The 14677-nt window shown below is 39.7% G+C and overlaps 1 protein-coding gene across 1 annotated transcript in view; it reads right to left on the reverse strand.

Annotated features, from left to right (window-relative positions):
* Nucleotides 1-345: 345 nt before the first annotated feature.
* Nucleotides 346-14677, reverse strand: part of LOC126428133 (protein timeless homolog) — a 483403-nt gene continuing 469071 nt past the window's right edge. The window contains exons 26-28 of the mRNA XM_050090036.1: nt 13914-14025; nt 8621-8846; nt 346-1359 (exon numbers count right to left, since the gene is read on the reverse strand). Coding sequence (XP_049945993.1) covers nt 723-1359; nt 8621-8846; nt 13914-14025 — 975 coding nt within the window. The 3' untranslated portion in view covers nt 346-722. The remainder of the gene's footprint in view (nt 1360-8620; nt 8847-13913; nt 14026-14677) is intronic.

The following is a 14677-nucleotide window of genomic DNA, read 5'->3' on the forward strand; positions in this document are numbered from 1 at the left end:
GATCGAGAAAGCTGATGATCAGCATAATTAGAAACTTGCAGTGGTGTAAGTGAAAACTGAATAGCAAATATCAATATGAATCCTAAACTATCATTGCAATCTTACAACTTGAAGTGATCAAGTGGCCATAGACAGCGGTCACGCGTGTGTGAGTTGTGCTTGGGTGATTGTATACGTGTTCTACTTTAGGAGGTCTTTTGGCTAAAAGCTCACACATGTAACACTATTTTTGTTGTGCCTGTCTGCAACTCATCATCTCCTTTATATGGTGTGTAGCAATCTATCCTTTTCAAAATACCATCATTATTCAATGCTGGATTTACCACTGTTTGATTTACACAGTTATTTCATTTTTTTTTAATGAAACACAGACAACATGAGGAAATTAAAAATTACAGGCAATAGTGATGACATCTGTGAAGTGACATCTTATTATAAGACAGATTTTTATAGAAAAATTTAAAACTATTAAAGGTGCATCTTGCTGAATAGCTGAACACATCATTTGTTACTATGACAAGGCAGCATGAGTATTGCTTTCCTTGGTTCATCAGAATATATAAATACTACTTGCAGCAAACGATAGAAATTTTTAAATACAAAGAAGTTAATGAGATACAATTAAATATCTGACAAGATATGATCAAAATTCACATTGGATGCAGTCATAATTCTTGTTAAGTATCAGTCACAATGCACTGTTCAAATACCTGCAAGTTTGTTCAGTCATCGTCGTCATCAATTATGACAGCCCGTCGAACCTTCTTCACTTGCCTACCTTCTTCATCAGAGTCCGTATGTGCTGTCCTCTTAGCAGTTTCAGAGGTAGCATTCTCACCTCCACCCCTTGGCAAATCACTGTCCGAATCAGAATCTAGAAACCCATTCTGCTTTGTTCCACTTTCAAGAGAATTTGCTGCAGCAGATTCTTCACCAGGTACCATCAAAGCAGAAAGAGGTGTAGCTTCTTCTGTCTCCGAATCTGAGGATACTCTGATCCTGCGTTTCCTGTGCCTCACATCTTGCTTTGATGATTGGCTGCCAGTTTCATACACATCGTGCTGTTCTGGCTCCCTGCTCGTTCCCGATCCCATTGGAGGGACACTGGCAGCGGTGTCGGAACCTGAAGACAGTCGCGATCTTTTACCCTGGCGATGTTTGGTGCTTCCCGAGGCTTCCTTGTTGTCCTCCCTGTCTCTTGCAATGTCTCCAGGCTCTTCTCTTCCTGACAGTAATGCTGAAGCCCTGTCAGAAAAATTGCTTAACGGCACATCAGAATCAGAGTCTGAATCTGATGCTATGCGGATTCTAGTCTTCTTTCCGCCAGCACGCGATGAAGGAATTTCTTTTCCACTCTGCCTGTAGAAAGAATATGGCTTTATAAAATCTGTATTATAGAATTATGTACTGGAGTCTATTAAGGTTAACTTTGTGTGTGTGTGTGTGTGTGGGGGGGGGGGGGGGGGGGGGGAGGGGCGGAAAGGGCAGTAACACAATTAGGAGATAATTAACAATTTAAACTATTTAAGAAATACACATTAGAACGTATTAACATTATTAAGAGCAGCATTATGAGGGAACCTGCTTGTGAATAATGAACCTTTATGATATAATCATTATTTATTATTTACCAATGTTTACAATTGCCACAAAGCTTTAAACAAGCACCTAGAAAAGTTTTCCTTCAACAGGAGTTTTCTTTCTCTGGTGCAGTAACGAAGTTTCACATCAAATTAAAATTTTGCACACAAGAACCTATTTTAATGGTAACTACTCCAAAACTAGAAAACCTTTATGACCCATTTCATGTATAACATCTGATAGCTTTAATATAGTTCTGTAAAATACCTTATTGCTTCTTTATACTTAGCTGCCTTTTTTTTTTCTTCTTTCTGTCTCAGGTTACAAAATACTAACCGCCATAATGCAAGGCATTTTATATTGCCAACATAGTGCCTAATGTCTGTATTGGCAGACACTGATTATTCCTCCTGTGCTCCTTAAATGCAGACATGTCTAATAATCCTCTTTATGAAGAATAAATTGCTTCAGTCATTCGTTCACATCACTCACATCCTGAAGGAAAGTCTTTAGGTACATGAAAAGAGTCAAGTTGTGCTAGGTGATTGTAACTAAACTCACAGGCAGTGCGGGCTCTATACGTTGCAGGACACTGAAACACTGCAGCTATGTATTAATCGGCGTGCTTGTAGAGTACAATGCAAAAATAATAGTTCCTCTGTCTGCCATCAGATGCAAATATGGTGCAGTAAGCAGTCAGAATACGACGTGTTTCCTGTTTCGACGTCAGTATGCTGTTTCTCATTTGGCGACGCGTGTTGATTTCTTTTGTGAAGTGCCTGTTGGTGTAAAGGATTAAGAAGAGTTAAGGTTTTCTACACTAAACACAAAGGCTATTGAGGAGAAAGATCGTGCACTCGTGTTGAAGTTATTTTAAAAGGACGGCAGCAGCAGTGCTGCACTGCGAGAATATTGCAGGCAGAAACAGCTGCAAAGAGGCTACAGAATATGATCGAGAAATTTGAAGGCAGATGGTGCAGCAGGGAGAGTGAGGAGGCCCATTATCATTGCAGTTACTGATGAAATTGCTGTAGCTGTAGCCAACTGTGCAGCATACACCTCAAATTCTGCAGCCATTGCTCGAGCTGTGTCACAGGAACTGTCACTCCCGTGGTCAACCATTTCAAAAGATTTTGCGCCACATTTCATATTGGTATCCCTATGAGACTCAGAATGTGTACAAAATTAAGCCAATATAGGCTAAAACGCCCCTCATTTTTTGGTACACACTGAAATGTATGACGTGTGGCCGGGAATATTCTTGGGAAGGACGAGGCCCATTTTACTCTGCACGGTGCCACGAATGCACAAAACTGTTGCATGTGGGGTTCTATTCCGCCACAAGTTGTACAGGAATATTCACTGTACGCAGGTTATTTTACTGTGTGGTGTGGTCTCAGAAGCTCCATCATTCTCAGTCCATTTTTGTTTGAGGAGATGACACCTTGCAGGCCTCTTGGGTGTACAGTGACAGCTTCACGTTATAAAGACCTTTTTGTGCAACACGACTCCATCTTGCAAGTATGCAACTGTGTCCATCCTTATCTTCGTGCAAGATGAGGCGACATCACATGTCACTTGCCAAGTGAAAGATTTGCTTCGAGAATCCTTTGGTAGTGAGCACATCAGCTCTAGGCAATTTCAAGATTTGTGTCTTTCCAGAAGCCTGATCTAAATCCAGGTAATTTCTGGCCTTGGGTACAACTGAAAGATTGTGTCTCTCAGGGATGTGTTTGAACTCATCCTGATCTGAAGGATAGCATACAATGACATACCGTACGCTGCGAGCAACTGCCGAGCGTGCTGTGTTACACGTCACTGAGTTGGGAGGCCACACAGAACACACGTATTTGTGGCCATATTCTAATTAATGTGCAAGAACCAGTGTTCCATGTGTTTCATCATTCCTTCTCTTTTCCTACACTCACACTACATTCTGACAGCTTAAAGTGCCATATTTTCATCTAGTGACAGAAAGTGGAGCTATTATTTTTCTCAGCAAACTCTGCGAGCACATGAATTAATTAACAGAGCACACAGATTAATTAACATACCTACCATATTTCAGCATTCTGTGATTAAAAAAAAGCCTGCACTGCAGCACTCAGAAGACTGTCAGTTTAGTTACAGCCACCCAGCAGAAGAAACTGCTCCTGGAAACTTATGTAAAGTATGCTAAACTGTGACTAGTGCTAATCTACCCATACTGATAATTATGGCACTTACTTCTAGAGTACTTTATATGGATATATTACAAGAACAGCAGCTACCGTGAGCTGGGGAAACATTCGTCCTTTGCAGGTAACATTGGCCCACAGTAAGAAACAGGTCCCAGGCTATGCAGCTCAAATACAACAAATACCCCTTTTTTGTCTTAAATGATAGGTAGCAACACTAGTTCAAGAATCTGCCTTACAGCAGCACTTGTTATGTGACGGATCTGTTAGTTGAGGAAGAATAATGGTATTCAACTTTCATCTATTCATATGTTATGGAAGTCATTTTAATGTAGGTAAGGAGTTGTTCTTACATTACATTATATTATATTAATACTTGTTCCGTAGATCATGAATACAACATTCCATAATGATGTGAAACGTGTCAGAATGCTTATATGCTACTGAAATGAAGGAGATCTAGATGGTACTAAGTCCTTTATTGTGCTGATGCTATTCAGGCAAAGCTTATTATCAGAGTACCAGGGCGGGGAGGGGGGAGAGAAAAAGACAGTGACATAGCATTTCAACTGGTTGAAAACAAGTAAAGCAACAAAACAAAAGGAAATACATACCACATAATGATGTCCATACAAAACTGACAAACAACGTTTGTTGTCAAATATAGCACGTGACGTAAATTGGCAAAACCAAAACATGAAGAGAGACTGGTTCACTACAGAGCCATAATGCAAGCACAGAGTACATAATCTGAGCACCCTATACATAGTGTGATGCGTTGTAAGTTTCAGAAATAAAAACAATTTGTATGTTTTGTCATTTTTCATTAAAATTATGGAAATGTCAACAGGTAAAAAGAGCCACATGGAACTTCCTAGTTTCTCTTGAAACAAATACGCCACAGCTGTCACGGAAATCTTATGATACTCCCTCTAGAGGACCTCATGACTGACTATAGATTTGAAGGCTGCAATCTGAATATTATGAAATTTGGTACAAGTTAGCTTCAGACTTTGTGCATTTGAACTCTACACTCTTATGGGAACAGAATATCACCCGCATAGCAGAACTATGAGCCTCAGCGGCTGTCAGTTGACAGTGTTTGAGAGCAGTCTTGTGCTGTCACTTATACTTTTACACTGTTATGTGTGGATTTCATATTCTGCAATTTTTAAATTTCCATTAAGTGGGATCAGTCATCAATGCTAATATTTGGTGAAATAAACAACTGATTATATATTTCATCTACAGCATTGCAGTGTTCTTTTTTCTTTTTTTAAAATATGTTTGACACATATGTCGCACTTTGATGCCTACGTTGCACGCATCTCTTCCTGCTCCCCCTCTGTGCCAACCTCTTGTCCCCGTCTCTATGTCCACCTGTTCTTCCCACTTCTATTCATCCATCTCCTACTTTTCTCACTGCCTCTCTCCCCATCTCATACCCCTCTCTTCTTGTCCATTACTTCACCTCCTCACTTTGACTTATCTTCCTCCCCCTTCACTCTCCCTGTATCCTTCCTCTCCCTTCACTCTCCCTTTATCCTCCCACCCCCTTCACTCTCCCTTTATCCTCCCTCCCCCTTCACTCTCCCTTTATCCTCCTCTCCCCCCCCCCCCCCCCCCTCTGTCCATGTTCTCCTAGCTCCTCTCTCCCTGCCCACATCTGTCTTTCCATGTCCTCCTGCCCACTCTCCTATCCGAGGGTTTCCCAAACTGTGTTCCTGGAGTTCTGTGAGAAATGAATAAGTGCTCCGCAAAAAACTATTAATAATGTGGCAAATTTTTTTTAACATTTTGACACTATTAATTACTGCTTAAAATGATGTGATTTTTATTATTAATTATGATTTAAAATTCACATAATCGCCAAATAAAAAAGATCTTTGATTCTCAAAGTGTTCCATCAGAGGAAAGTAAGGGGACCCTTGCCTAAGCCATATCCTCCTGCCCCGATCTCCCTATCCATATCCTCCTTCCCCCATGCTCCCATCTTCCTATCCATATCCTTCTGCCTTTATCTCCCTATTCATATCCTCCTACCCCATTCTCCCTATCCATATCCTCCTGCCCCCATCTCCCTATCCATATCCTGCTGCCTCCATTTTTCGATCCATATCCCCCTACCCACTTCCTCCTGCCCCTAGTCCTACACTCACTTACTCTAGCATTTTAGTCCCCTCCTGCCCCCTCTCGCTGTCCATCCCCTCCTGTATCCATCTCAAACTTACTTTAGTCATGGCCACCCATATGTCTAACCTCTGCAAAACAGATTAATACAGCTTGCTGATACCACTACTGTGTTGCACGGCAGTCTATACACGCCAGGGGCCAAAAATACAGGGTAGACTCATATTTGCAGATTAAACTACTGCTGCTGACATCAGTTTTTTAAGTTGTTTAGAACAATATTCAGGAGTAGTCTCATATTTATGGGGGTCATTTTATATTTAGAGATGAAGCTTTGTCTAATGACATCTCATGCATATTTATTTTGACTATGGAAAATCCAGGATGAAATGTAACAATATTATGAGAAGGCAAATTGCTGCTCTCCATATAGCAGACATGCTGAGTCACAGATAGGCACAACAAAAAGATTTTCACATTTAAGGCTTTCAGCCAATGGCCTTTGTCAACTATAGACACATACATGCATACTAACGCAATCGCAGTTTCAGCTGCCTGAGACTGCAGTCGTGTGTGACTAGCGTTTGCCCGCTCGCTTGTGTGTGTGTGCGTGCGAATGCATGCACACGTGCGTATGTGTGTCTATAGTTGACAAAGGCCATTGGCTGAAAGCTTTAAATGTGAAAATCTTTTTGTTGTGCCTATCACCTATCTGTGACTCCGCATCTCTGCTATATGGTGAGTAGCATATTTATTTTGAGGGGATTGGAAGGGTAGGTCCCAGCAAACAATACTCGCGTCCCAACAGGCTGAGATTTCCTGATATGCAAAATTGCTCAATACAGTATTGATGTTCGAACAACAGCATGACACTGACTCACGCAGCACTAGTGCAGGAGATGTGCGAGAAACTGTGAAACAACCACTACAACAGCTAATTGATCTGATTAAAATTTGACAGTTATGTGAAACAAAGGAGGAAGTCTATCATCTTACAAACTTTTGTTATATTAGAACAGGTTTGCAATAAATGTTCTTGTACATGTATGGATACCATATATAAACATTAATGCCGCTTTTACATAAAGATGACATTCAAAAACTGAAATGTTGTCGTCAAAAAACATTAGTTGTTTCAGAACACAGACCATTCTTTTATTTAGTTACGAGAGACTGCAATGATTAACTATGGAGATGGAAAATGAGAAATTTGGTCACAAATATCAGGTAAAAACATTACCAGCTTTTAATCAGCTTTAGAACATGACAGTGACATTCAGTTGAAACAAAAAGGAAAATTAATTCAGAATGAAATGTCTAACACAGGAAACAGATCATATTAAACTGACTGTAATTATTATTGTGAGAGTAAATTACAGCAGCAAGACCAGTTGTCGATACAGTACCAAGAGACGTCAGAAGATCAAGGGAGGAGCAAAAGTTCAAGAATGGCACAGAATCGTAATTGTGATCTTTTGTTTATTGCATTAGTTGGTGTTGTTACATATGAGCTGCACACTAGAAGATATCGCAGTCTGTTTTTCACAGTCACTCAAGATCAGCACAATGGAAAGGTTGGAAAGGAAACAGTGACACCAGCTCGGATGAGAGCTAGGATGACTGCGGGGCGCTGAGTAATGAGTGAGCAGCAAATTTTGTCATGTTTCCAACCATGGAAATCTATACCATGTAGTTTGGCTTTTTAGTGAACATGTATCATGTTTAAACTGCAGTTTGCCTCAATGCTTTTGTAGTCGGAATTGAACTGACTTTAAAGTTGAACAAATACTCAACAATAGCATGCATTTCTGCAGAAGATGGTAGAAGTCTATATAGGGGCCAGTGGTGTACTTATGTGCTGCCACATTGTTAACACTCACCGTGAAGTATCATGGGAATGCAAGAGAGTGTGTCGCTTGGTTCTACACAGCAAATGAGAGAGCTCAGGCAGACAATATGTTTGGGAGCAAGAAACATTGTAACATTCTCATATCAGTACAGAAACGAAGACCAATGTGTAATCAGGAAAAACAGTTGTGTTTAAGGTCTCAGCGTTACAACAACCTAAGGAATAGCAGCATATTTGGGAGAAACAGCCAAATATTTGTGACAATGAAGATATAAATTTCTGAGCTCTGCTATCAGGATGATGACGACTAAAAATAATAATATCACAGACTACAGGGTTAGATAGCAAACAAGATAGAAAAGAAATGGTCCAAAATTAATGTAAACCACTTATTTTTGTTTATTTTATTTATCTTACTATTATCAAAATGTACACAATCAATAAATGCCATAAGTTTGGAATAGGTATAATGCTAACGTTGTGGCACCTCTTTACCTCAATGAAACAGTTCATAATTTTGGTTAGTTAGAAAATGTAAAAAATAATTTTTTCTCAAGGTGCCTCTTACAAAGTGTATGTGTGTGTGTGTGTGTGTGTGTGTGTGTGTGTGTGTGTGTGTGTGTGTGTGTCATTTTATACTAAGGTAAATATGGTACACATCATGGCTTCACGCTATATGTCCTCACAACAGCCTGACAGGTCTATACACCCCACCCCAAAACACAAAATAACAAGGTCAAATAACATTTGCGTCAGGGGTGTAAACTAGCAGCCTTCATTCAATAAATTTGTGGCTGTGGTGTCCACCAATGAGAAAAATGTCATGTTCTTCAGATCTCTGTGGTAAATGACAACGAGCACAAGACAGGAACGACGGCGTTACCTTAGCCCCTTCTCTGCCAGTGCAGCCTCCCTCGCTGCTTTCCGCATGTTCTGGCTCCAGGGAGTCATGTAGTTATTGACAAGTGGGGGTGCTACTTCCTCGCCTGCAGACTCGTCGCCGGAGCCCTGCAGGACATTCTGTGCCAGCCACGCCCCCACATCTTCCTGGCTGTCAACCTCCACCCCATCCTCCCTGCTATTTCCTGGTACGGCACTTTCTTCATTCGCTAAAAGTGACAGAAAACAATAGAATACAAATACTTTTTTAAGACAACAGAAAATATAAGCAACGGTAGCTTGAATATTTATTTTTAAAAATAATAAGTAAGAAAAACAGTAAAAACTTAAAAATCTAATTTAATAATGCAATAAGCATACTGGAAAGAGGGCATTTCATTTCAATGGGTACAACAGAAAAGATAGAAAAATAGGAATACAGATTTGGTAATTACTCATCAAAGTGATGGCAATGCCATTTCAACATTGCAAGGACCTGTTGCTATCATTTCATTACCAATTTTCCTCCTCTTTCTTGCACGTCTTACTAGACACAGGCTTCTGGATAACTCTGGTATGGCCTTTTTTAACTAGATGGCACTATAGACATGCAACATTACTATTTGTTATTGTAGAAACAATGGCCAAGTAGATGTTTTTATTTGAGATTCAGACAGTTTATAAGCCACTGACCACATGTGGCGCAATGGGCTTTATATTTAGGGGATGGTACAATATCAATCACTATATTAACTATTGTTCACATTGCATGTACAGATAACTTACCCTATATTAACCAGAATTGTGACATAATCCTAAAATTCAATTTCTACACTACTAGTATCCAAGAATTTTCTTGAACTGTAGACTGGATTGTTTTTTAACTAATTATACAACTTGCTCTTAAAATCACTGAAAGGTATATTGACTGCAGAATGTGGCAACTTATAAAAAAATTCAAACTGCTCACTCTGTAGAGTTGCCTGTTTATGTTAGCTTATGTTTGGGAATGTCAACACACTTTTTGTTTTCCGTATCATGACAATATATGGCTTTTAGCTCTGGTATATTGTTTTTAGAATATATCAATGTTGGATAGATATAAATATTTATCATTGTCATTATTTTGGCATTAGTAAATGAAGGATGGCAATGTTCCCTTGGACCAACCTTAAACAGTATTGATAGCATCTTTTTCTAAATCGGTAGTACATCACTGACATGACACAAGTGATGCCATAACAACAGCCTGTAAGATATGCGAGACTGAAAAATTCGAAGTAAACTGTCCTACGATGTTTGTTTCTCACTAGATCACACAATTTCCATATGAGAAAGCATCCCCCTGATATCTCTCTGCAGACATGATTAATATGGGGTTACTAGCTTAGTTTGGGATCAATATGTATACCAAGCAGTTTTACAGATTTTGCTTCTGTGTTTTTAGTCAGTCTCAGGTACAGGTGTGGAGTTTTTTCTGGAGCATTTAAAGAAACTGTTATGACAAATTAAAATTCAAAGTGAATGTTCTTTGTCGGATGCTTTATTTTTTAATAATTTTCATGAAGTCCTGACTCAATGAAGTCTCAAATGCTCCCTTAAACTTTTGATAGTCATTCACCTTCAGTAAATACTGTTTACAGTTGGTTTACAGAAATTCGTCTTAGTTGTGTTTCCTCCAGTGTTGAAAGCACAATATGGTTGTCTGTAAAATTACTGATGGTGAGCACAATACTACTGACGAGGATTTGCATACGGTTGTGAAATGGGGGCATCCTTAGGCGTATTGCACATACCAGTACATCAAAGACATTTCCTGATACATTCTGCACTGTTTGACCAATGCCAAAAAACAGACTCGTAGCAGCTGCTGTAAGAAATTACTCAAAAACTTTAATTGAAGATATCCAAATTCTGTATATACCATACTCACCGAAGACAACAATCAGATTTATTCATATGAGCCAGAAATAAGCAGCAATCAACTGTTTGGGTATCCCAAGATGAACTTGAACCAACAAAAGTGTTTTACAAAAAAAATTGCGAAGCACTGGACATTTCCCATCCACTGAGGAACAGTTAATACTGAATGGCTATAAGTTATTGATAAATAAGGAAAAACAATAGGAAATGTTACATCATTCTTCTACATCTACGTCTACATACATACTCCACAATCCACCATACGGTGCGTGGCAGAGGGTACCTCGTACCACAACTAGCATCATCTCTCCCTTTTCCACTCCAAAACAGGGCGAGGGAAAAATGACTGCCTATATGCCTCTGTACGAGCCCTAATCTCTTTTATCTTATCTTTGTGGTCTTTCCGTGAAATGTAAGTTGGCGGCAGTAAAACTGTACTGCAGTCAGCCTCAAATGCTGGTTCTCTAAATTTCCTCAGTAGCAATTCACGAAAAGAACGCCTCCTCTCCTCTAGAGACTCCCACCTGAGTTCCTGAACCATTTCCATAACACTCGCGTGATGATCAAACCTACCAGTAACAAATCTAGCAGCCCGCCTCTGAATTGCTTCTATCCCCTCCCTCAATCCGACCTGACAGGGATCCCAAACGCTTGAGCAATACTCAAGAATAGGTCGCACCAGTGTTTTATAAGTGGTCTCCTTTACAGATGAACCACATCTTACACCCAAATATTTAATCAACATGACTGTGTCAAGCGCTACATTACTAATGGAGTATTCAAACATTACAGGATTCTTTTTCCTATTCATCTGCATTAATTTACATTTATCTATATTTAGAGTTAGCTGCCATTCTTTACACCAATCACATATCCTGTCCAAGTCCATCTTGTATCCTTCATCGTGGTAACGCGAGCTGTCTCACTGCACATCAAAGAAATGATTGATTCATGGAGAAAAACATTAGATCAACATCACACTGCCCATATTTTCCTGATTTATCGCCTAATGTCGCCTTTTCCTACATATACTTCCGTACTTCACAAACTACCTTATGGTGTGTGGCGGAGGGTACTCTGTGTACCAATTCATTCCCTCCTCTGCCTTTTACACCTGCCAGTTGTCTGCTAGGCCATCCATACAAGGGGCGAATTAGACTGAATGTGAAGTGCAAATAATCTAAATCGCCAACTGGTTGCAGCCTGGCTGGCAACGAAGTTCCACACACTGTGCAACTCTGAAATGACAAACCACCATTAAAAGTGTGCGAGCATGGAGGAGAGGGAGTACTGCTTGTTGCACTTGAGCATCGTTTGTTTTCGGAGAAACAACACAAAATAATTTCTTCACAAATTAAATTGTTGATGATTGCTTCCATTTTGAAAACCAAGACGTCATGAGATTTATACACAACGGGAGGGAGGACGGGGGGAGGACGAGGGGGGGGGGGGGGGGGGGAGGAGGTGGTTTGTGATCCTTAAATAAGTTGTACATGAAAATCTGTCTTTTGCACAAAACTATGTAATTTTTTGAACAACAAAAGTGCTGCAAGACACACAGAAGAAGAGTGCCAGTTTGGTTTACATTTTTATGTATGTTTACTTGCAATGACGTACTGGAAACTTTTCTCTCTCCGCACCATGCTCTCTCTGACAAATTCCTCCTGCAGTAGTCTGGAAGCTTTCAGCAGAATAAAACAGAATGTAATTCCACTTCCTGCACAAAGTTAATGTTCACAGTCTGCCCATTCATTTTCAAACTAAACCGATACTGACTTGTGTCCGAGGACCATATACAACTCAGATCACTTGGCAATGCAGACGCCAAGTCGCTGGCAACTGGTTGGCAATGCATTGCAAATGACTTACTGATGAGTCACTATACAGCTGCTCTATATGTGGAGCCCTGTTCAGCTACACAGGAATTGATGTGCAATCGACCAGTTACCAAACCGCGTTGGGAATGGGTCACATTTGAGTCGCTTCATGTACAGAAGTCCTTAGAAAATCAATTGTTGATAAGCTTCAGGGTGATATTGCACCTGTCTAATCTTGCATTTATGGTCTCTTCATGAGACATGCATATTGTTGACTTTCCTAGGAATGTACATTTCCGGAACTTTAATAGCAAACCATTTCATGATGCACAATGCCTCTCTTGTGGAGTCTGCCACTGTAATGCTGTCTCTGTAATGCTTTTGTGCTTACTAAATGAACATTTGGATGAAATGTGCTGCTCTTTTTAGGATATTATCCGTTTATTCAATTGATACTATCCAGCACAAGTCCCAGACTGGTGAGCAATACTCAAGCATTGGTCAAGTGAGCTGCCAACTTTGTGTATGGACTACACTTCCTGAGGGTACTCCCAATGAATCTCAGTCTGGCATTTGACTTTTCAGGAATGTTTCATGTGCTCTTTACAATTTAAAATGCTCAGTCTGCACACTCCTGTACATTCGATTGACGTGATCACTTCCAGTGACTGTTCAAAGTCTTGTAATTACACAACAATGGGTGTTTCTGCCCATTTATCTGCAATCTGTTGCATTACAATTTTGTACGTAGAGGATCAACTGTCAATGACTAATGTCAAACAAAAATGTCAGGACAGTGAGTGGCATCACTTCAGGAAGATACTGAATCCTTCCAACACCATGTTTTTGAGGTTCTAACATCGGAGTTAGAAAAAAAGTCAGAATTAATATAAATTTTAAAGGCAAATAATAAAATAATTTGCACCAAAAAATGTTTGTCTCTCATGGTTTTTATGAAAAAAATGTAAAAGCAGGCTCACGTGTTCATACCTTTAATTTCCTACTATTAAACCTTTTCCTCCATTTTGCCAAATAAAGGAATATCTGGCTTTATAACCTAGCAATCGCATTACCTATAGTTCGTGTCCGCAATGAAATACCACAGTTCTCTAGACACTATGTACTGACAAGAGGTAGTGGCAATTGTTTTGATTGAAATAAATAAATTATTAATAAAATTAAAATAAAAAATATGACTGAAATCAAGTCAATATTGAACGGTGAAGCAACAGCTTACCATAACTTGTTCACACCCTTGAAGGTTATTCTTGATTAGATCTATGGAACATGAATGACTGCATGAATCGAACCACCTTAACCCAGGCTAAATATAACTGAAACCATCCTAATACAGGCTAAATATGAATGAAACTGCCCTAACCAGGCTATTGTCAGGAAGATGCCTGAAACCAGCTCTTTCGTAGTTTGAATCCAGTGTCTTGCAGCTGCTCCACCTTCGTGAGATTGTATGGTAGTCCCCACAATGTGGCTCATTGCAATGTTCGGCAGTACGTACACAGCTTATACACATTCTCTTATGTTAAAGGCATACCTTACCTTGGCTTTCACCCTCTGGAGGTAGTCGCCCCTCAACTGCCATGTTTATCACTGCTATTCTCGACCTCAACTCAGCGCTGCTAAGTTCTCCCGGAATGCGCCAGTAAACTTCCTGCGGGTTTAAAAAAAAAAAAATGAGCATTAGTTCAAGGGAAGGTGAAAACAGTTAGACTTAAAAGAGTTTTGTTTCTCATCAGCTTCAACGCCACTTGACGCACAGTGACAGCTTGAATGGGGGAGGTCTATTGTACAAATGTTCTAAGCATTTGTCTTAAAACAATTAAAGAAGCCACAATAAACCTAAATTAAGTTGGGTATGAAGAGATTCAACCACAATCCTAAATATGAGTACACCTCCTTAACCACTACGTCACATCAGACAGTAATTAAAAGACTAGTTTTATACATCTCCCAACTGGCACATACTAACAGTAACCTGAATGTTTGCAGCTATGGATAGTTTACAAACAGCACAGTTTCAAGTAATATACAGGTATTACTTTCTGCTCACCTCGTACGGGTTACACTCTCAAACTTTATCAACAAAATGTTGGGTGTTGTTCAGGAATATTTTCTGAGTACTTTGGTGTAAGAGACCCATGGTCTCTGGTGGTTTGATACAGAGTAATAATGTAATTATGATTTATTTGGTTTGTTACCCCAGTGACCTTTGTTTCTGTGGAAATACCTTCGCAATGGTGAAAAGGCCTATAATGTGCAATCCCCAAAACACGGTTTCTGGTTTGCATCTATGAAGAGATGTA

The sequence above is a fragment of the Schistocerca serialis genome, chromosome 12 (genome assembly GCF_023864345.2).
Source record: "Schistocerca serialis cubense isolate TAMUIC-IGC-003099 chromosome 12, iqSchSeri2.2, whole genome shotgun sequence".
Classification (NCBI taxonomy): Eukaryota; Metazoa; Arthropoda; class Insecta; order Orthoptera; family Acrididae; genus Schistocerca; species Schistocerca serialis.